The sequence below is a fragment of the Ursus arctos genome, unplaced genomic scaffold (genome assembly GCF_023065955.2).
Source record: "Ursus arctos isolate Adak ecotype North America unplaced genomic scaffold, UrsArc2.0 scaffold_18, whole genome shotgun sequence".
Taxonomy (NCBI): domain Eukaryota; kingdom Metazoa; phylum Chordata; class Mammalia; order Carnivora; family Ursidae; genus Ursus; species Ursus arctos.
In genome coordinates this window covers 49,032,935-49,056,973 of record NW_026622852.1, presented here as the reverse complement: position 1 = coordinate 49,056,973, position 24,039 = coordinate 49,032,935, and the positions used below count along the sequence as shown (strand labels likewise).

Genomic DNA, 24,039 nt, shown 5'->3' with positions numbered 1-24,039 from the left:
TATGTGTTATATATGCCATATGTTTAAAAAAAGGCAACCTTTTTTCAGATTCAGAAAGTTTTGTTCCAAATCCATTTTGCCAAGAGGACTTTTCAGTGAGTGGATGTTGAATTGTATGACATGTTTTTTCTTCCATCTGTTGAGATGTTGTTCTTGCATCAGATGATTTTTGTCCTTTGCTGTATAAATATGGTGACTTACGTTGGTTGATTTCTGAATGTGAGATCCACCTTTCCTTCCTGGGAAAACTCAATTTGGTATAGACACATCTTATTTTCTTCTGCATTGTTGTGATTGTATTGCTAATATTTTACTTTGAATTGGTGCATTTATTTGATAAATTTCTTTGATGCATTTATCTTCATGGAGATCAAATTGTTATGGTAATTGTTTGCAATTTCTCGTCAGCTTTTGGTATGAAGTTTGTGTTAATCTCAAAAGGCATTGGGTGAGTGTTCCTTCATTTTCTATTTTTTTGAAAGGGTTTGCAAGCCTGAAATGTTTTCCTTCTTGAATTGTGTATAGAAACTCATTCTTACAGCCATTTGGGCCTGAATGTTTCTTTAAGGAAGGGCTACTAATGAAGCTTTATCAATGGTTATAGGTTTATTTAGGTTTTCTTTTTATTCCTATATTAGTTTTGGTGTGATATGTTTTTCTAGAAATTTGTCGATTTAATCTAAATTTTAAAATTTATATAACATTGTTCATAATATCCTCTTTATTTTACGATCAGAGGTAATGTCCCTCTTTTTTTTCTTCTTGTTGATGATTGGTATTTTCCCCATATAACCATTTTTTATCAGAGGAATATAAGTTATCTTTTCAAAAAACTTTTAGCTTTGTAGGACTTCTCTATTGTGTGTTTTATTCTATTTTATCATATTTTACTCTCATCTCTTTTCTTGCTTGGGTTGATATTGTTCTTTTTCAGATGAATTCTAGGCTTAGTATCTTGTAGACTTTGCTTTTCTAACATTTGCGTATAACTAATCTTCCTGTGAAGAATTTCTAGCAAATATGTTTCAAATTGTTTTTCATTCAGATAACAATAATTTCTAAAAGCCATTATGATTTCTTTTACTCCTGAGATTCTTTGTAGCTGAGTTTCCCAACTCCTAAATATAAATTTATTGTGGGGAGCATTTTGTGTTGTATATGGTTGTCCAATTCCTATGTCATACATCTGAAACTAATATTATACTACATACTATTTGTTAACTACACTTCAATTTTAAAAATGATATAACATTGTGTGTTAATTACACTGTAATTATAATAACAAAAAAGAAAAACTTAAAAAAGATGAAATGGAAAAAATGGTTAACAGATTCTGGAAAACAGTTCCTTCAACAAGAACAAAAGAAATTAAAACTAAGTCAAAGAGACACCATTTTGGCTATCATATCAGTTATAAATAAGGGGAAAATGTGAACATCAAAATATGGAGAGGATGTAGTTTAATGGGCACTCTCATTTGGGCTTCTTGGCAGAATGGATAAAGGAACCTAAAAAGGTACTACTTAGATAGTCTACTTTTTGAAATATATTAAATATTTTCTTTTGAAAATATTGAATGTAACAGACTATGAATATATGAAAATAATTTCTTTTCAGAGACCTTTTTTTGCATCATTATTTGTAATAGTGAAAGCTTAGAAATGCCCTAATCATCCAACCATGGTGAAAAGCATATATACCATGGAGGTTTTTTGCAGTGTGATTTCAGAGAACCAAATGTTCAGGAAGAGATAATATGGAGACAACTCATGTTATAAGATTAAGCAAAAAAGCATATATACTCATACCAGCAGTATTTTCTCAGCATAGTAAAGACAAAAAGTAATTAGAAAAAGATAGGTGGGAAATACTGTAAAATATTATCAATGATTTCCTTTATAAGGAGGGGTAGTGAGTGTTTTCTTTTTTCCTATTTATGTTTTACGGATTTACTGTAACAAGCATGTATCATTCTGCAGTCGAGACAAATGAAGTAACCCAGGTTTAAAAACCAAAGAGTCAAGAACTTGTCCATAACTAATAATCACTCTTTGTCACAGTCTTAGATCTTGATCTCTGTAATGTGTTTTGGGGCTAGTCCTGTGATCTATCTGTGCCTAGTTTTCCCCCTAGAATTATTCTTGTTCTCTGAGTCCCAGCAAATAGTGTGTCTTCTCGGTTCAGCTTTCTCTGTGTGTAGGTTAGCCCCTCTCAGTGAGTTGCTTCCAAAGCTGGGCTTGGAAATGGTCCCTGAAAGTCAGAGCACTTGACCCTTCCAACTCTTGTGAGCATTGCTTGTAGGTGAGTGGGACTTACAGTCCCACTCAGTCATAGACTGAGCTGGTACCTGGCTTCGTCCGAGAGCCCGAGTTCTGTCTGTTGTTCTTCTTTTGATGATTCCCACTGTGTGGTTTGAATCTGCGTGGACACCTGTACCCACTGATCAAGTCACCCTGTAGGGATTGCCGGCCACTCCTTCCAGGTTGCAGCTCTGTCCTTGGCCAGTTGATCTTATTCTACTTCTGTCCAGCCAGGCATTCTCTGTTTGTTGACCCTGCTCACAGTGCTGAGCATCCATCCTGCCTTGAGCTTGAGTTTTCAAAATTGCAACGGACAAGTGCAGGGAGAAGGCATTTCAGAGAGCCTGAGCTTCCAGTCTAGGGCAAGACCCTTTACAGAGTAGAGCATCTTCTCCAGCCTGAGAGTCTCCACAGAGCCCCCTTCATGTCCCTGTTCCTCAGGCTGTAGATGAAGGGGTTCAGCATGGGGGTGACCATCGTGTATACCACAGATGCCACCATTCCCATGTCTGCTGAGTAGGAGGATGAGGGCTGGAAATACACCAGAAAAAGTGTCCCATAGAAGAGAGTGACCACTGACAGGTGAGAGCCACAGGTAGAAAAGAGTTTGTGCTTCCCTCCAGCTGAGGGGATCCTGAGGATGGTGTGCATGATGTGGGCATAAGAGACCAGGACACAGGTGAGAGGAATCATGCCCGTGAAAACTGCTTCAGTTAACATCGTGACCTGAAAGATCTGGGTGTCTGAACAGGCAAGTTTGAGGAGTGGGGGTACATCACAGAAAAAGTGTGGGATGGAATGGGAGGCACAGAAGGAGAACTGAGACATGAGGAGGGTGAGTGAGAAGGCCAGGAGATGGGCACAGAGCCAGGATGCGGCGACCAGCAGCAGGCAGCGTTGGGGACACACGATCGTGGTGTAGTGGAGAGGAAGGCAGATGGCCACGTAGCGGTCATAGGCCATCACGGCCAGCAGGAAGTCATCCAGTAGGGTCAATGCCATAAAGAAGTACATCTGCATAAGGCACCCAGTGTGGGAGATTGTGTGTTGTTGTGTCTTAATGGTCACCAGCACCTTGGGGACAATGGTGCAGGAAAAGCAAGTCTCAACGAAGGACAGATTGGCCAGGAAGAAGTACATGGGGGTGTGGAGGTGCTGGTCAGAAACTATGGCCAGAATGATAAGCAGGTTCCCCAACATGGTGACCAGGTGCATGGCCAGGAAGAGCCCAAAGAGGAGAGGCTGCTGCTCTGGGTGGTGAGAGAAGCCCAGGAGCAGGAAGTCAGAGATGCTAGTTTGATTTCTAATTGCCATTTATAGTAGCAGAATTGCAGGAAAATTTTGCTTAAATGTACATAGACTCCAACAAGTTGTATCATTCAAAGCCTTTCCTCTGTTTTCTATGTTCTTTTCAAAGGTCACTAAAATGCACTCCTGTCTCTCATTGGTGGGCACGTTAAGCATGTACAGAGCTAAGAACTATGGACAGTAGAAACAGGAGATCTTTTTGGGGGTGAACTTTGCATTTTAGGTGTCTCATAAGTTGTCCTGTGGACTTCCTGGATGAGGCTGAACTGGAGCTTTGCTAGGAAGAAGCTTCCCAGGTCTTAGTCCACTCTCTACTTTTTTAAAAGCGAAAATCTGAATCTCATAGGCTTAGAGGTCTGAATAAGATATCTTGGGGATGGGCATTTACTAGACAATTACTAAGGAGAGTCCTCACTGTCTAAGCCCTCATTACTTTCTATATTTTGGGTAAATTATTTACATTCTTTGAGCTTCATTTTCTTTACCTGTAAGATGTAGACATAAACCAACTGTATAGGACTGTTGAATGCATCAAAATTCCAGAATCACTTGAAGGTTTTTTCAGGACCTGTGATGTAAAATCCAAGTTGAGAGATTTTATCTCATGCATTTGGATGGAATAGAAGGATGAACACCCAAACAGGCAATGCCAGCCCGTGATGATGTCCTTCTCTTTCAAGTGGTGATAAGATACATTCCCTCTGGATCAGACAAGACTTCACTGGGCCCCCGCCTCCTTGTGGGCCATGATGTTGAGCAAGTCTATTCAGTGTTTCAGGCCTCAGTTTCTGTATCTGCTTAAAGAGGATAATAATGCCAAAATCAGAAGGTTGTTGAGGATTAAATTAGATAAGGATTGTACAGAACTAGAACAGTGACTGGCTTATATCAAATGCTCATCAAATAGTAGCTTTCCCTGATATTATTGTTTTCTCTTGACAGAGTTAACAAAAGGAGGGTGCCTTCTGGAGTGACCGACTAGTCCTCTATGTTTGCCCAGGACTTTTCTATCCTCTTTCAAAACTGAACATCTCACTTCTGGGAAACACCCTGAATCCTGAGCAAGTTGAACTTTTTCTTGGCCCCTATCTGTGGGAAGTTGAGTTTTGAAAACTGTAAAGTTTCATGTATAGAGTTGTAAGTGCCATTGTCCCCAGTATCATCATCATGGTCTTGGGTGGCAATGGCTCTGACCTACCATGACAAAGCTTCCATTTGGACATGTGACATGTGCAGGTCCAGGTTTGAGTCCCAGGTATACCATCTTGGTCAAATCATTTACCTTCTCAGAACCTCAATTGGAAAATGAGCCTAAATAAATCTATTGCATTTCCTTTTCAACAATTCCTTGGCGATTCGGGGCCTTTTCTGTTTCCATATAAATTTAAGGGCTATTTGTTCCAGTTCTTTGAAAAATGTCATTGGTATTTTGATCAGGATAGCATTGAAAGTGTAGATTGCTCTGGGTAGCATGGATATTTTAACTATGTTAATTCTTCTGATCCATGAGCATGGAATATTTTTCCATCTTTTTGTGTCTTCTTCAATGTCTTTCAAGAGTGATTTGTAGTTTCTAGAATATAGATCCTTTACGTCTCTGGTTAAGTTAATTCCAAGGTAACGTGTGGTTTTTGGTGCTATTGTAAATGGGATGGATTCCCTAATTTCTCACAATGCTGGATTTCAAGCTGTACTACAAAGCTGTGATCACAAAGACAGCATGGTACTGGCACAAAAACAGACACATAGACCAATGGAACAGAATAGAGAATCCAGAAATGGACCCTGGGCTCTTTGCACAACTAATCTTTGATAAAGCAGGAAAAAACATCTGGTGGAAAAAAGACAGTCTCTTCAATAAATGGTGCTGGGAAAATTGGACAGCTTCATGCAAAAGAATGAAACTTGACCACTCTCTCACACCATACACAAAGATAAACTCTAAATGGATAAAAGACCTCGATGTGAGACAGGAATCCATCAAAATCCTAGAGGAGAGCATAGGCAGCAACCTCTACGACATCGGCCACAGCAACCTTTTTTATGACACATCTCCAAAGGCAAGAGAAACAAAAGATAAAATGAACTTGTGGGACTTCATCAAGATAAAAAGCTTCTGCACAGCCAAGGAAACAATCAAAAAAAAACTAAGAGGCAGCCCATGGAATGGGAGAATCTATTTGCAAATGATGCTACAGATAAAAGACTGGTATCCAAGATCTACAAAGAACTTCTCAAACTCAATATGCGAGAAACAAATAAACAAATCATAAAATGGGCAGAAGATATGAACAGACACTTTTCCAATAAAGACATACAAATGGCTAACAGACACATGAAAAACTGTTCAAAATCATTAGCCATCAGGGAAATTCAAATCAAAACCACACTAAGATACCACCTTACGCCAGTTAGAATGGCAAAAATTGACAAGGCAAGAAACAACAAGTGCTGGAGAGGATGTGGAGAAAGGGGATCCCTCCTACATTGTTGGTGGGAATGCAAGTTGGTACAGCCACTCTGGAAAACAGTGTGGAGGTCCCTTAAAAAGTTAAAAATTGAGCTACCCTATGATCCAGCCATTGCACTACTGGGTATTTACCCCAAAGATACAGATGTAGTGAAGAGAAGGGCCATATGCACCCCAATGTTCATAGCAGCTCTGTCCACAATAGTAAAATCGTGGAAGGAGTTGAGATACCCTTCAACAGACGACTGGATTAAGAAGTTGTGGTCCATATATACAATGGAATATTATTACTCAGCTATCAGAAAGAATGAGTTCTCAACATTTGCTGCAACATGGACGGCACTGGAGGAGATAATGCTAAGTGAAATAAGTCAAGCAGAGAAAGACAATTATCATATGGTTTCTCTCATCTATGGAACTAAAAACTAGGAAGATCAGTAGGAGAAGAAAGGGATAAAGAAAGGGGGGGTAATCAGAAGGGGGAATGAAGCATGAGAGACTATGGACTCTGAGAAACAAACTGTGGGCTACAGAGGGGAGGGGTGTGGGGGAATGGGATAGGCCGGTGATGGGTAGTAAGGAGGGCACGTATTGCATGGTGCACTGGGTGTTATATGCAACTAATGAATCATCGAACTTTACATCAAAAACCAGGGATGTACTGTATGGTGACTAACATAATATAATAAAAAAATATTAAAAAAAATAAATCTATTGCAAATACTTCTGATAACTTAAAAAAAATGAGCTAGGGTATGCTGACCTATTAATTGTTGTGAAGATTGTTTCACTCCTCGAGTGGTGGTAGACTGGTTCTGGAAGCACTTGTGATCCAGTGGGCTGAAAGTGAGCTGTCCATGCATAGTCCAGGGGTCCTGAGCACTGTTATTGCACAGCTGCAATGTCTTGGCCGTGGCTGGGGGCCTGGGGACCCCTGATCTGGACTGACTTCTGGATGGACTCTCAGGGAATTCATGGATATCAAGTCAAGGCTGTCCTTATGGTGGTTAAGTGAACCAGGTTGTAGTTGGCTGAGAGCAGGAAGGGACAGGAAAGGAGGAAGGAATAGGGGAGGAGGAGGAAAAGAAGGGTGCGTGTGTGTGATCAGTGTCTCCCATTTCTACCCCTTCAGGTCCTACCTGGAAATTCTGACCATCCTCAGATTTTGTCACCATCACTAGGTGTTCGGTCTGTCTCGCCTATTTGGTTTGCCTGCCCTTCTCCTCAAGAGGACTTGCTATGGGGCACCTGGGTGATGCAGTCAGTTAAGCGTCCAACTCTTGGTTTCGGCTCAGGTAGCAAATTCGGGGTCATGGGATCGAGACCCACATCAGACTCTGTGCTCAGTGTGGAGTCTGCCTGGGACTGTCTCTTTCTCTCTCTCTGCCCCTCCCCCCACCTCTAAAACAAATAAATAAATCTTAAAAAAAAAAAAAAAGAGGACTTGCTGCAACCTCAGTGTTCTTCCTCCCCTGTAACAGCAGCATGGACTAAAGAGTTGGAGCTGGAGCAGCCTTTTCTCAGGAATAGGAGCCAGGAGGAGCTGTGGGCTTTTCACATGGAGTATCCCCTGGGACCTAATCCCCAATCTCCTAGTTAGAGACAAGATGGGGCAAATGTCCAACCTCCCAGCTGGCCCTTCTGGGCCCTGGATTTGTGAGTCCCAGCAGTGTCAGGAGCACCTTTGTCTCAGAGTGACCGGGTCTGTGACTCCTGGGAGCACTGTACCTGGTACCCTTGCCCTAGGCACAGCAGGGGAGGGCTCCTTCTCCCCCTGCCCCAACCTGCCATGGAGTCTACACATTCTTATCAGATTCAAGTTCACTTAAAGAAAACCTATCATTTCTCAGGAAATCTTAATAATAAATGAATTGGACAGGTTTGGGGTAGGGTGGGCTACACAATCATTGTCTTCAAATTCCTACTGTTCTGTACATAGGAAAAGTGAACAGACTTGTTCCCTGTAACTCCAGAAGGTAGAGAGATGGCTCATCCATAAATATTTGCTGAAGTAATAGAGGCTTTTGCATGCAAGGTTACTTTAAATCTCTTAAATTATGAAATATATCATATATAAAACACAGTGTATAAAACACATAGGACAGTGTTCTTACAGTTTTACCAGCTATGTGTATATGTATTGTTTATATTTGCCTATTTTTGTTTTTTACATGAATGGAACATTTAGCTTCTTTCACTCAATTTTATGTTTAAAAATTTTTTATTTCCTGTGGTCAACGGATCTTCGACAAAGCAGGAAAGAATATCCAATGGAAAAAAGACAGTCTCTTCAGCAAATGGTGTTGGGAAATTGGACAGCCCCATGCAGAAGAATGAAACTGGATCACTTTCTTACACCATACACAAAAATAAACTCAAAATAAATGAAAAACCTAAATGTGAGACAGGGCTCCATCAAAATCCTAGAGGAGAACATAGGTAGCAACCTCTTTGACCTCAGCTGCAACAACTTGTTGCTAGACATGTCTCTTAATGCAAGGGAAACAAAAGCAAAAATGAACTATTCAGACTTCATCAAGATAAAAAGCTTTTGCATGGCAAAGGAAACAGTTGACAAAACTAAAAGGCAACATATGGAATGGGAGAAGATATTTGCAAATGTCTTATCAATAAAGGGCTACTATCCAAAATCTATAGAGAACTTACCAAACTCAACACCCAAAAGACAAAAAAATCCAGTCAAGAAGTGGAGAGAAGACAAAAAAAAAAAAAAAAAAAAGTGGAGAGAAGACATGAACTGACATTTCAAAAGCACTGGGCATCAGGGAAATACAAAACCACTGGGTGTTACATGCACCTGATGAATTGTTGAACACTACATCTGAAACTAATGAGGTACTATGTGTTGGCTAATTGAATTTAAATGAAAAAAAATTGAATTTAATGAAAAAAAAAAAAAAGAAAAGGTACCATAAAAGGAACCACAATGAGACCTCACACCAGTCAGAATGGCTGAAATTAACAACTTAGGAAACAACAGATGTTGATGAGGATGCAGAGAAAGGGGAACCCTCTTACAGTACTGGTGGGAATGCAAGCTGGTGCAGCCACTCTGGAAGACAGTATGGAGGTTCCTCAAAAAGTTAAAAATAGAGCCACCCTATGACCCAGCAATTTCACTACTAGGTATTTATCCAAAGGATACAAAAATAGTGATTTGAAGGGGCACCTGCATCCCAATGTTCATAGCAGCAATGTCCACAGTAGCCAAACTGTGGAAAGAGCCAAGATGTCCATCAACAGATGAATGGATAAAGAAGAGGTGGTGTGTAAACACACACACACACACACACACACACACACACACACACACACAGAGTGTAATATTGCTCAGCTGTCAAAAAGGATGGATTTTCACCATTTGCAATGGTGTGAATGGAACTAGAGGGTATTATGCTAAGTGAAATGTCAGTCAGAGAAAGGCAAATACCAGATGATTTCACTCATGTGGAATTTAAGAAACAAAACATGAACGTAGGGGAAGGGAAGAAAAAATAAAATAAGACAAAATCAGAGAGGGAGACAAACCATAATATTCTTAACTCTAGGAAACAGGGTTGCTGGAGGGGATGTGCTTGGGGATATGGGGTAACTGGGTGATGGCATTAAGGAGGGTACTTGATGTACTGAGCACTGGGTGTCATACACAACTGATGAATCACTAAATTCTACCTCTGAAACTAATAATATACTATATGTTAATTAAGCTGAATTAAAAAAAACTTAAGAAATGTATATGAGTATAGTTGACACACAATGTTACATTAGTTTCAGGTATACAACATAGTGATTCAACAACTCTATATGTCATGCTGTGCTCACCACAAGTATAGCTACCATCTCTCACCATACGGCACTATTACAGTACCATTGACTACATTCCCTGTGCTGTGCCTTTTATTCCTGTGACTTTTTCATTTCATAACTGGAAGCCTGTACCTCCCACTCCCCTTCACCCATTTTGCCCACTCCCTACCTCCTTCCCCTCTGGCAGCCATCAGTTTGTTCTGTATTTATAGTCTGATTCTGCTTTTTGTTTATTCTTTCTTTCTTTTTTTTTAGATTCCACATATTATAAGTGAAATCATATGGTATTTGTCTTTCTCTGTCTGGCTTATTTCATTTAGTGTAATACCCTCTAGGTCCATCCATGTTTGATTTTACATTTTTGACATTCATTCATATCAATACTTGTAGCTACAGGTCATTCATTTTCCTGATGCATAAGAAAGGTTCATGCTGTCCCACCTAATATCTTTAAGGCTTTTCATTTTGGAATTCAGAATCTTTCTAATTTTAGAGATATAAGGTTGTACATATTTATGATGATTTGATATGCATATACTTTGTAGAATGATGACCCTAATAAACACATCCATCACCTTACAGAGTTACCATTTTTGTTTTGTGGTGAGAATGCTCAAGATTATATACTCTCCCAGCAAACTGCAAATGTATAACACAGTATTGTTAACTATCATCACTGTGCTGAACATTAGATCCCAGAACTTATTCATCTTATAGCTGAAAACTTGTACTCTTTGAAGGTCCATTTAATCATCTGCCATACCTTCTTTTTTCCTCTCCAGGAAGGTGGCTACATTTTTTTCCCTCCTTTATATCCAGTCCCCTTAGTTCCTCCTGGGTAATGTTATATTTTTCTCCCAACTTTTCTTCACTTGTTTCCTTCACATCCCACAGCTTTAGATTGTATTTCTCATATTTATTTATTTACTTTTTAATTTTAATGTTTTTTTATTATATTATGTTAGTCACCATACAGTACATCCCCGGTTTCCGATGTAAAGTTCGATGATTCATTAGTTGTGTATAACACCCAGTGCACCATGCAATACGTGCCCTCCTTTCTACCCATCACCAGCCTATCCCATTCCCCCACCCCCCCTCCCCTCTGAGGCCCTCAGTTTCTTTCTCATAGTCCATAGATTGTATTTCAGAAGTCTGAAGTGCTGAACAGCATTCCTCATGAAGATTCTCTTTGATAGTGAAATTCTGGGGTGGAGGGAGGAGGGATGGAGAAAGGAGGTTGGGGGGCATTTTGTTATTGTGGATATTAGGGAGGCCTTCTCTGTACCCACTGGAATTCCTAAGAAAGTTGACAGCATAGTGGTGAGGTCCTAAAGACAGACTCATTTATAGTGAAACACTTGGAAACACTGAAATAATTTCAGGAGACCCTTGGACTGAACTCACTTTGAGGATGTATGGCAGTATGACCTCATTACAGACCTTCAAATCTTATCTGGGAAAGGTCCATAAACACACTTTCGTATAATTTTGATATAGTGTCTGAAATTTATCTGGGGCTTGCTATATGCCAGACACTGTCCCAAATACTTAAAACAGAAATAATATATGTCTTAGGACACTTGTTACATCATTTAATCCCCACAACAATTCACTTTTCATGTGAGACCTGAGGCACAGAGAGGTTAATGTACTTGTCCAAGATCATGGGGTTGGTAATGGTGGATTTGGGCTTCCAGGCCAAGTGGTATAATTTCAGAACTAGGGAACAGAAGCTCAGAGGGGTTAAGTAAATGATTCAAAGTCACTAAATTTAGAATTTTTCCTTTGATGCCCACAACCATGTGGTGAGATTATTGTATTTATTAGGTAGATAAGGAAAATGAGAGTTCAGGACACTTAGTGGCTTGATTATGGTCACACAATTTGTGAGACCAAGCTGTAACTTAAGTTTTCACTCAGAATCTTGGGGGCTAATTACTATGCCGGTGAAGCTGCCTTCTCTGACAGATATGCAGACAGCTTGGAGATGTTATGAGCTGTTCCAAAGGTAACAAGAAAATCCATTAGCCAGACCCAAGGAGTTTGTGCACAAGATGAATAACTCATATGATGAGAACATTGACTTACTGAGGCTTCGTATGAGCTGCCCTATATCCTAACAGATTAAAAAAAATTACTACAGAAGTTTTTCCAGCTTTTCACCAGGATACTTTATACACAACACTGGTTATGCCTGTGACACACATGAGCCAGAGACTGCAAAAATAAAAAAAGGAAACTGTGTGTTTGATATAGTAAGACATCAATATCTGTGTCTCATTTTATTTATTTTTTACCAAAAAGTATAATAACCTATGGCAATTGTCTCATCTCCACTTATTGGACTGTAATTAATTTTGAAGACAGAGCTATGATTGATATGTCTTTGCAATATTTTCATAATTCAGTATAGTTCCTGGCACACAGCAGGTGTTTCATGGGTTCTCGTTGAATGAAAGAATGGGTTTTGCTATTCTGCCCTTCTGATCAGCTTTTTCAAGGCCTGCTTCATGTCCTTATTCCTAAGACTATAGATAAAAGGATTCAGCATGGGGGTAACGACTGTATAGATGACAGTGACCACACGATCCTTTGTCACTGAGTAGGTGGATGAAGGGCGAATGTACACAAATATTATCGTTCCATAGAATAGTGCCACAACCGTGAGGTGGGATCCACAGGTGGAGAAGACCTTGTACCTGCCTCGCCCGGAAGGAACCCTCAGAACAGCACGGGTGATAAAAACATAAGAGACAATGATCAAGACGAAGGGACTCATGATCACAAAGGAGCCCTCTGTGAAGGCCAAAAGCTCATTGACGGAGGTGTCAGAGCAGGAGAGTGTCAGCAGTGGCTGGACGTCACAGAAGAAGTGGTGGATGACATTGGGCCCACAGAAGGTTAGGCGGGCCATGAGAATCGTGTGGGTGAGTGAGTGGAGGTGGGACAGCACCCAGGATGCCATCACCAGCAGGAGACAGCGCCGGGGGCTCATGGTCATGGTGTAATGCAGCGGGTTACAGATGGCCATGTAGCGGTCAATAGCCATGGCAGCCAAGAGGAAGCTATCAGTGATCCCAAAGGCCACAAAGAAATACATCTGTGTGAGGCACTGAGCAAAGGGAACCTTCTTGTTCTTGCTCAACATGTTTGCCAGCATCCGTGGCACAATGACACTTGTAAAGCAGATATCCACCAGGGACAGGTTGGAAAGGAAGGAGTACATGGGGGTATGGAGGCGGGCATCCCCCCGGATGGCTGCAATGATGAGTGAGTTGCCAGCCACGTTGACCAGATACATGGCGAGGAAGCTGGCAAAGAGCCACCCCTGCTCTTTGGGGTGACTGGTCAGTCCCAGGAGGAGGAATTCAGTGATGTGACTCTGGTTTCCCCTCAGCAGTGATTTCCTGTAAGTAAAAAATATGAAGGAGCGTTAGGTGTGTGTCCTTGCTTGGGGTCTTCAATCTGGTAGAGGAGATATCTTATAACTTATTCCAGCTTGTGCCCTGCAGAAGGGAGTCATCCATGTACCTCCCCATATATTTTATGATATGACTTCATAGAATTGGTGTTGGGTACCTTGATTTCAATTCCAACTTTGCATCTGACTAATTTTGTGAACTTGAACAAGGTACTTCATCTCTTACTTTTTATCCAAAAGACAAAACTTGTAATACCCACGTTCTTAGGCTATTCTGATGATATGTGGTAAAGATCTTTGGAAAAATGTTCCGAGAGTAATCATTTTGCTTCATTTCCCAAGTTGTATCTAAGACACTTAGATTTTGCATCTATCTACCAGGGTAGGGACATTTTGCTGGCCTCAGGTGTTTTGTTTTGTTTTTTGAGAGGGAAAGGAAGAAGGTGGGGAGGGGCAGTGGGAGAGGGAGAGGGAGAGAGAGAATCTTAACCAGGCTCCATGCCTAGTGTGGAGCCCAACATGGGGCTCGATCTCACAGCCCTGAGATCATGACCTGAGCCGAAATCAAGAGTCAGATGCTTAGCCAGCTGAGCCACCCAGGTGCACCTGGCCTCAGTTTCTGATCAGCCTGCTAACCTCTTGTTGCTTCTACCTGGTGCTTCTCGCCAGGATTTCTACCTTCTGCTTCTGCTGGGTAAGGAAGGTAGGGTATCCTAAGTTCTCCCTATAGAGATTACATAAATATTATAGAGATTGTATTCTTGGATTCAACATTTCTTGAAAAAAAATGCGGTTTTGGAATGCATTTGAGAATTTATGGCCAAGAAGGTCAGACTAGGAGTGATTGGGACCTGGAAATTTGGCATGTCCATCAGGGTGTGGAATTGTCTAAGGTAAGTGAGAAGTTAGAGAACTGTCTCTGGTAGAGGAAGCATAGTTACCTAACATTGAGCTTGGTGGTTTAGGGAGGTAGGTGGCATCAAGGAAGGCACAGAGGAACTAAATGATGAGTTCCCTTACAGGCAAGAAGAGTGTAAGGGGTGGTAATGTGGGCAATGAAATGTGGGAAGATACAGTATTCTGGCAAAAACACACTGAGAGGAATGCACAGAAAGGTACTGAGGTTCAGGAATGGGTTCTTTGTCCTCCCAAAGGGCAAGAGCCAAGGAGAATAAGCCAAGGCTCCAGCCTGGCAGGAACCGAGGCACTAGTCATCTATCTACCAGGGTAGGGACTCAGTTGAAGTGGGGCAAGACAAGAAACCATTGGGACATAGAACTAAAACCAGCCAGCAGCCACCTGGGTTGATAGCGAGATGCCGAGTCACAGAACATACACTTAGTATGTCCACCCTGCCTAAGGATAGGATTGGCTTCGGAGAAAAGAGAGACTCTAAGTAGTGGTCAAGTAATCCTAGGTAAGGGAGGATAGAGTTAGGGATGCGATTTGAATCAGAGAAGTCCATATCCTGTACTCCTTTGTGTCCTCATCATCTTTCTGGTACTTTTGATAATGAGTCAGAAACAAACTAAGTGCTAATGATATGTTTTTAATGCTTAGTGATCGTGAATGAAATTGGTGGTCCTGCTTAGGAGAACTCAGGCCTTTTGTTTCCCTTTAAACATCTGAACAGGTGCATGCATACAGCAGCATTGTTTTCTGAAGTGTTTCCTTCCTCTCTGAGATACTTGGTACTTAGAAAGTCTGAATTGGATCCTTCCACTAGGCAAGGGGCCACTAAAGCCATCCACACAGCACCTGGATAGGTCGATGGTGAAAGTGCTACCAAGGCAGGGTCCAAGTCTATTTTGCTCCCCACTGTTTTCCACCTGGCTCATAGTAGTTGTGTAGTAAATACTGGCTGACAGATTGAACCAGAAATGTCATCCCTGACCACTCCTTGTAAGACTGTGGGTTTTATATTAGTAACTGGGTGACTAGACTCCTAGAATGGGGAGAGTTGATGGAAAAAAATTCGTGATTAGTTCTGGTTCAGATAGTTCCCCTTGGAAATGGGGAAAATAAAATGTCATCTCTTAAAGTTTATTGTTAAGTTCAAATAAGACAGCATATCTGAAAATGTGAGATCTACAATATTCTATGTAAATGTTGCTTATACTACGAATGGTATTTCTTATTAGTATTTTGTACCTAATTGTGTACAGCTGAAAAATAGTAGATGTAATCTAGAGGAAGCCAGGCAGAGGGTAAGGGGGGTGGATAAGGCAGGGTAGTATGCTTGTGGGAGGGGACTGGTCACTGGGAGGAGTGTAAGTGGAGGGCACAACAGAGTGACAGGGTGCAGACCTAGGACAAATTGGCCTTTCCTGGGAAGAGAGGGAAAAGAACAAAAGTCCTTAGGGATTTTCTGCTCTTTAGGATAATTCTTATTGGAGTGTGTAGTTTTCTAGGGCTACTGTAACAAATTACCATTAACTTAGTAGCTTAAAACAACACAAAATTTTATTTCACAGTTCTGTAAGTCAGAAAGCTGAAAAATCAAGATGTTGACAAGACTGTGCTCCATTCTGGAGACTCCACAGAAGAATCCAGTTCCTTGCCTTTTCCAGCTTCTAGAAACTGTGCACAGTCCTTGGTGAGTGGCTCCTGCCCTTTGTCTTCAATGCCAGCAATGATGGGTGAGTCCTTATGTTATCACTCTCTGGTTCTCTTTTGCCTCATTCTTCCACATTTAAGGACACCGTGATTACACTGGGCTCATTTGTGTAATTGAGGATAATCTCTTTATTTTACGGTTTTGAACTTCTGGCTTCCAGAACTGTGAAAGAATACATTTCTGTTGTTTTAAGCCACCAAGTTTGTGGTAATTTGTTACAGAAGCCCTAGGAAACTAAGAAGTCCTATAAAATATCAATGAAATAGACCCCTTGGCAAGACTAATCACACACACAAAAAAGAATGCCTGAAAAAATCATCAAGAAAGGAGAAATTATTTCAGGCATTAGAGATAAAATAATAAGTCTTACGAAATTGAAAATTTAATGGAAAATTTAAATGAAAGGGGTACATTCTTCTAGAAACATACAAAATGTACAAGAATTATTTGAATAGACTAATCAATTATTGAGAAATTATAAATGGTGGTCAAAAACCTTCCCTTTCAAAAAATACCTGGCCCAAATGGCTTTAAGTTAAGTTCTACCAGACTTTCAAATAGCTAATTCTATTTTATGCAAATTATCCCAGAAACTAGTAAACGGAGGGAAGAGGGTGACCTTCTGGCCCATTTTATAAGATTAGTGCAATACTGAGTCCAAAACCAGAATAAGGAAGGAAAACTACAAGTCCATTTTGTTTATGTATATAATCTTAAATATGTAAAATTTTAAATAAAGCAATTGTTAAATGAATCCAAGATAGCACTCAAAATATTACGTCATGAACAAGTGGGATTTGGCCCAGTGATGGAGATTTCACAAACTTCTTCACATTAATAGAAGAAAGGAGAATAATATTACATGATAATTTTCATTGAAACAGAACAATCATTTTGCAGAGGTCAACATCTGTCTACAATGACCTCTGTTTGATAGGGGATATTCTTAATTTGGTAAAAGCTTTCTGTACCCAAACCCTACACTAAATGGATAAACCTTAGAAGTATTCCTTTTAAGATGAGGAACAAGATTAGGATATCCATTATCACCACAAATGTTAACCATAGTATTGGAAATTTTGTCTAACACTATAAGAAAAGAAAAAGGTGGTGAAGGGATGGAAGGGAAAAAAATAAAACTTTCATTATTTAAAGAAGATAAGATCATCTTGGAAAAAAAGAATAGAATCAATTGACAAACTATTCGAACCAATGAGTGAGTCCAGCAGAATGGCTGGGTACGTGATCAATATAAAAAATCAATAGCATCTCTTTGGAATAGAATATAAAGAACCAATAGAATAGACTAGAAATAACCAATCAGAATATGTAGTAATACATAAGATGTTATTCATGATTGCAACACAAACTCTAAAGCTATAGGAATTAATTTATCCAAGAATACACGAAACTGCTATGTGGAAACAAAGTCTAATAAAGGACTTATAGATGATTAAAATGAGTGGCGAGAAATCCATCTTCTTGGATGGAATGAATAATATTACAAAGATGTTATTTCCCACGGTAATCTATAAGTTTAATTTAATCTCCATCAAAATATCTGTGGGATGTTTTGAAGTCATTGATAAATTTAGTCTCAAATTTACATATAACAATAAAGATCAGGAAATAACTAAGTCATACTTGAAAATAGAAAGTAAAAAGAGGGCATTTGTCTTATTAGAGATTAAGAATAACAAACATTCATAATAATAAAACAGTGTGGTTTTGGTGCAAGAATAGGTAAAAGACCAATGGGAAAAACTAGATAGCTCAGAGAGATACCTATATTTATGTAACAACTTAATACAGAAAAATGGTGGTACTAAAAACCAATGGGAGAAAGGATAGAATGTTTGGAAGTATTGGGAACATTGGCTCATTATTTTGAAGATTATAAGAAAAATTCCTATCTAATGTCATGGATAAAGGTGGAATCAGTTGGATTATGGGCTTATCTGTGGTAACGCATGAATCTGTAAAGTTAATAGAAAAAAACCATTGGAGAATATCTATGAGCTAGAGGGGAAAAAAGTCATAAATAAGACACTTGTCCTTAAAAATGGCAAAAATAAATTGTAGCATAATTATGAATAAAGGTAACAGACATATGAAAGGCTGGGAGATGATATTTGCAATGTATAACAAGTAAGGTGCTAATAGGTGGAATAGGCAATAATCACTTTCACATCAGAAAGAGAAATCTTTAAATCTCAATAGAAAAATGAGCAAGAAAGCCAAAAAGGCCAATAAGCCTATGAAGAAACGTTCAAATCCATTGGTTATCAGAGAAATGGCGAAGTAGACAATGAGATTTCACTTTACATTTGTTAGCCTGGCAAACATTAAAAAGGAGAATATAGGCAGCTCTTGCAAAGGGATATGGCTATGTAGGGATCCTTGGGCGCTGCTCATTGGAATGTAAAACCTGTACGTGTAAAGCAATAAACTTGTAAAAACAATGCTCAGAGAACAAACTGGCATGATTTAGTCAAGTTAATGAATATCCCATGGCCCTGCAATCCTGCTCCTAGATGGATCCCAGAGAGATTGGTACACAGGCAAATAAAAACTATGGAGGAGGATATGTCTGCAGTAACGGGGAGTTTGCAGCAACCTGGATGTCCGTCACTAGGCTGGTAAACGTGGATAGGAGCACACCGTGGGTATAGAACAGCTGTCTAGAAATGACATACTGGAATTACTCATAGCTGCACTGATAGACTTTAAAAACATAATCTGAGTGAAAAAGTAAGAAAACGAATGAGATCTATAACACAAGATGTTTGATATAAATTAAAAATTCAACAAATGGTAATCACTTCATGATGTGTACGTAGATCAATACATCACATTGTGCAGCTCAAAAATAATTCAAAAATGCAATGAAATAACAAGGATATCCATACACAAAGTTGAACACTAAGCATATTAGAATGGAGGAGGGCAGCAGTGGGGAGTGGGTATAAATGTTCATGAGTGAGTGAGGAAGCAAACAAAAGGAAAAGGGGCCTAGTGTTGGCAGTAGTCCGTGAACTGGGGGTATGTGTTTAATTCAGCCCTTTGCATTTGAAGTCTATGAATAAGAAAAAGAATATCAAGTCTTAAATAAAACTCAGGGATTTCTCTTCCTTTCTACTTCTCAGAGCGTGAACCCATCAGAAACACAGATGCCAGGTCATCCCTCTAAAATATTGCCAGTAAATGGAGTCCGCTGTCTCCTGAATTGTGCCTCTTGTCCCTTTGCAATCCAAATTGGATAAGTCCATACATCTTGGATTGAAATGCAAGAGCCAAGCATTCTACTAAGCCTGGCAGTACCAGCATCCTGTTAGCTGGCTTTTCTTTTCGTTAATGATATTAGGTATGCTTTTCTTTCATGGGTTGATGGATTGGTTTATAATTCGCTTAACAAATTTTCACCAAGAGCCAAGAGATAACCTAAGCTTTGGGAGCACAGAAGAATCAGATACCATGATAGCCCTTCTGATGTTTGCAAACAATGACTATGTCCCCAGGTTTCTTCTCTGGATGAAATTCCCCCAGTTCCTTCCAATCCTTACCCAACTGGACTTGGTATTAAGTCATCCCACCATCTACAGTCGCCTTTTTAAGCTTCTGGCTGGCATGGCTAAAGCTCCCTGTGCGATGGTCAAGTGTTTCCTTTTAGAATGTAAATTCCTGGGGGACATTTATAAAATTCTAGGTTGTTGAAGATGGAAGTGATCTTAGAATTTACCCATTTTGTAAGTTTCCAAACTGCTTCTCTGGGGACTCAGGGACCACCCCAAGAGGGATCGGGAAGCTGAGGGGAAGTCTGAATGGGAGGTTCTCTGGATTTCTTTTTCTCTTTCTTTCTTTCTTTCTTTCTTTCTATCTTTCTTTCTTTCTTTCTCTCTCTTTTTTTTTTTTTTTTTAAGATTTTATTTATTTATTTATTTGCCACAGAGAGACAGCCAGCGAGAGAGGGAACACAAGCAGGGGGAGTGGGAGAGGAAGAAGCAGGCTCCCAGCGGAGCAGGGAGCCCGATGCAGGGCTCGATCCCAGAACCCTGGGGTCACGCTCTGAGCCAAAGGCAGACGCTTAATGACTGAGCCACCCAGGCGACCCTGGATTTCTTTTTCTAATCAGAGCAATTCGGCTATCAGTGTGTTTTACACATTGAATTACTGCATAAGAAATATGAAGATGTAGTTGAAAACAGTGTACTCATTTTATGTAGGGAAAACTTGAGGCCCAGAGAACAAATGATTTACCCAATACCACAGTCTCCCTTACCACTCTCCTGTGTCAGCTCATGGCCCATGCTATTCTGAAGGTGTTCAGGGGTCAGGGTAAGGCCATAGAATCTGGAGTCTTCCTCACCAGACCTGGCTTTGGGGACAGCTGGGGGCCAGGCTGGGTCTCCCTGACAGCATCAGAACAGCTACATCTATTTTATTCCAAGTGCAGAACTTCTTTCCTTGAGGTCTTACTCGCCAATAAAAAATCTTTCCTATGTTAATTAAATGGAGAAGGAGAAGTAGAGGGGTGTGGAGACCATGGCATTGGAAGCTTAGGTATTTGACCTGATTTGTGGTTTCAGCTGTGCTGAGTCTCGGATTTTGTCCTTGTAAAAAGAGGATGTAGGATGTCATACAAAATGATTTCTTAGTTTCTAATGCTCCAGGGTTTGTGGGATTTGGGCATAACGATGGGGTGGAAGACAACAGCTACTTACTCAGAAAAGGGCCGGTGACCTCCAGGGTGGCCATTCAAGAGTCCAGGCATCTTCTCCTCAGCCTCACTGGCCTTGGTGTTTAATGGGTACATGCGGACTGGGGAGATAGACAGAGCTTTCATATCAAGTGAGGAAGGACAAGATCCGGGCTTGGTGTGGGAGCTGACAGAACTCACTACACCCTGAATGTTGTGTGTGTGATTGTCGTCTCAGACACTTCTCTTCCTTTAGAGAGTAATCTTTCAGTGTAGCCTCAGGCATCTGGAACCCAAGGCTTTCTCCCATCCCCAGCTACCATCACTGGCATCTGCCAGTTTACTCAAATGATGAGGAAGGGTGAAGACCTGGAAGCAGGTGATTGCCTTTCACGTAAATCATCCCAAGGAGGCTGACAGTCTTTCTATCCACTGCCTCCAGGGGAGCTCATTAAGAAGGAAGCCTTGGGGAAAACAGTAGAGACTAAGGAATCTCTGCATTCCAGGGTGACAAGTTTCTTTGAATCTCACATAATTAGTGGCTTGTTACCGTTGTAATTTTGAGGAGATTGAGGTAGGTAAATGGAGAAGGCTTGGACTTGAGCCATCCCTGGGGTGCTGGGGAGTGATGTGTGGTGCCATGGAAAGGATCCTGAGTGAAGATTCTTGCGTTCTAGTCAGCTAGTGAGTAGTCGTGATTTGGAGCAAACTCTTAGCCTCTCTGAATTTTAGGTTTGTCATCTAGATTTTAGTACCTGTATGGCAGAGCGGGTTGCCTGGAGAATTAAATAAACTCAAGAATATATTCATATAATAATAATAATAATAATAATAATAATAATAATAATAATAAATTTATCAAATGCTTATGTAACATTTTATATGTCTTTTTTTTGTAACTCTTCAAATGCAGTGTTCTTGTTTTTGCAGATGAGGGAAGTGAGGCTCAGTCTTATTAAATAACTTCCCCAAAGTCCCATAACTAGGAAGTGCTGCAGCTAAGTTCAAATTCAGGGTTTCCTGTATTCCACACGTATTCTACTTTGTTATGTGGAGACTACAGCTAGGAATGTCTTTGATGGCTTCCTCTCATTTTCGCCTTCAAGGTGCTAGACCATCTTCAGATGTTCTACAAATTTATCTACTTTTCCCTCTATTCTGGTAATCCTGACCAAACTCTTCCTCTACTGATGAAATGGCTCGTTGAGAGGTAGGGCCGTATCTTCTTTTTAGTATACCAGTGCATCCCCTCAACATCTAGCACAGAGTCTGGCCCATAGTGGGCATTCAAAACCATCTGTTAAAGTAATAAATAATATACAAGGCATAATATTTCTTTTTAAAATTTTTGTGAAGAATTTCAAAAGTAATTCCAAACCAGAATAAATTCTTGTTGCTGTGCTACCAAAACAATAATTATATTTATAAAGTGTTTTAAGACTTCAGATAAAGGAATATGTTAAGCCCAGGAACAGCAAACAGAGGGACTTAAAGAGGGACTCCTACCATATCTGATGTAATGCAGCCATTGTATCATCAGCTTCTCAGGATGAGAAAGCCAGAAAATACTCTGAAAGTGGTTTTGTATTTAGTTATGTTGATTAAAACCTTCAGTTCATTTACTCATTCAGTACTATATTAGATGCTAGAATAAAGAAATCAGTCACACCAGGTGAGTCCTTATTGATACATTCTAGAGGGGAAAGAGACATGTCATTACAACATGGAGTGATCAGTCTTATACAATAGGAATATGTAGGAGTCTTAAGGGTAGGGAAGAATGAGCATTGAATTCATGGTCGGGTGAAGCTGGGGGTTAGAGATGGGTTGAGAAAAGCATTTAGAGTAGAAATGACACTTGAGCTGATTCCTGAAAGTGTAAGTAAAAGATGGCCAAAGAGTCAATTGCGGAAGAACTTTGATGGCAGAGGGACCACCTTGCAGGCAGACTTACTATGTCTGGGGATCTGAAAATAGTCATGTGACTCGAGTTTAGAATGAATATGTTGGAGTGACCAGAGATGAAGCTGGAATGTTAGGCTTGCTATATTTGTTGAAAATAATTCAACTCCTTAACTTGCCATTCATAGCTTTCCATGAGCTAGTCCTATTCCTATTTTTCATCACCTATCAGTACTTCCTGAAGCCATAGCCATCCTTGACTTCTTGCCATTCTTTGCACCCAATTGCCATGTGGATTTGCACGTGCCATTCACTTGGCACTAATCCACCTAGCCTCTTCATCTTTGCTTTCTTGGAAAATTTTGTCTTCCAAGTCTAGCCTTCCTCTGCTGTGAAAGCTTGCCATAGTTACTCACCTTTAAATATGACTCATTTGATACTTCCTTTGATTTCATGTAGTGCTGGTTTTTCCACAGTCACATGGAGACTCCCTTTCTATCTGGTATGTTTTTATTTGTGTTCTTGCTTCATTTTCCTTGATAGATTACCAACTCTTGGAGGGCAGGACACATCAGAGTGGGATGAAGCAGACACCAGAGTTTGGTTCACCCAGTACCCAATCCAATCCCCCTTCTCCTTGCCTACCTTTAGAATACAGGCTGGAAAAATTATACATTGGATTTTCAGCCAGTATTTCAGCTGGAGGAGTCAGTCTCAGGCAATGAGAAGATGTAAGCATAAGTCATACATTGCTATCCCTTCCCTTTCTCTTTTTTATTGCCTTTAACTATTTCAGTTGGATCTGAAGTAGCCGTCAAATGAAGAGTCAAGAGATTGAGTCATGTACCATATCTGACATCACTGAGGCATGGACCTAATGCTAGCAGCCATCTCCTCTGATCTCTTGGGGGGTAGGATATAAACACACCCCGCCCAATTGATTAAGCCATTGTGGTCATGTTTTCCATTACTTTCAGCCAAATGTGAATCCAAGTTATACAGAGAACTTTGAGAAACTCAGAGTAGTAGAGAGATGGATCTAGACAGAGGAGACACACACTTGAGCAGAGTCCATGCTTGCGTGGACAAGCAGGGTGTGATCATGGGAGGCTATCAGGGCAGATAAAGTATTTGGAGGTGACAGGTAATGGGTCACAATTCAGGCAAGTGGTATTCTTGGGAAGGTCTAGTAACAGGGAGGCTATGAATAGGCTACATGTTTTGGCTCTTTTGTTTCCCTTAGTGAATCTCAGCATATTCAGCCCTTGTTCTAGTCTAGAGTAGTAAAGCGTTCATAGCAGGTGAGATCTTAAATATCACTGGTCACTCTGACAATTAATTTTCTCTCATATCATCCATCATTTTCTGGTACACCCCTGTGGTGAAAAGCTCACTTCTGCCCTATCCATCTTTAGGCAGCACCAGGATTTGTTCAGGTGCTTGGGATTGTTCTAGCCGTATTCTCTTCCTTGTACCCTGTGATGACAAGTACTT

The 24,039-nt window shown here is 40.3% G+C and overlaps 2 protein-coding genes across 2 annotated transcripts; both read right to left on the bottom strand.

Annotated features, from left to right (window-relative positions):
* Positions 1–2,672: 2,672 nt before the first annotated feature.
* Positions 2,673–3,614, bottom strand: LOC113266623 (olfactory receptor 1G1-like). The gene has a single exon (XM_026514356.2). The coding sequence runs from the start codon at positions 3,612–3,614 to the stop codon at positions 2,673–2,675; it is 942 nt and encodes a 313-aa protein (XP_026370141.1).
* An 8,765-nt stretch (positions 3,615–12,379) lies between these two features.
* On the bottom strand, positions 12,380–15,168 carry LOC113266622 (olfactory receptor 1L6-like). Its single transcript, XM_048223269.1, has 2 exons — positions 15,143–15,168; positions 12,380–13,301 (listed from the first exon to the last, which is right to left on the bottom strand). Exons 1-2 carry the CDS (start codon positions 15,166–15,168, stop codon positions 12,380–12,382), a joined length of 948 nt encoding a protein of 315 aa, XP_048079226.1.
* Positions 15,169–24,039: the final 8,871 nt, after the last annotated feature.

What these genes read in the sequence shown, in the direction of transcription:
- LOC113266623 (XM_026514356.2), bottom strand. Translation starts at nt 3,614, where the DNA reads ATGGCAATTAGAAATCAAACTAGCATCTCTGACTTCCTGCTCCTGGGC.
- LOC113266622 (XM_048223269.1), bottom strand. Translation starts at nt 15,168, where the DNA reads ATGAGCCAGGTGGAAAACAGTGGGGA. An exon ending in CAGGTGGAAAACAGTGGGGA is followed by an intron (nt 13,302 to 15,142) that starts GCAAAATAGACT and finishes ATCACTGCTGAG; the next exon opens with GGGAAACCAGAGTCACATCA.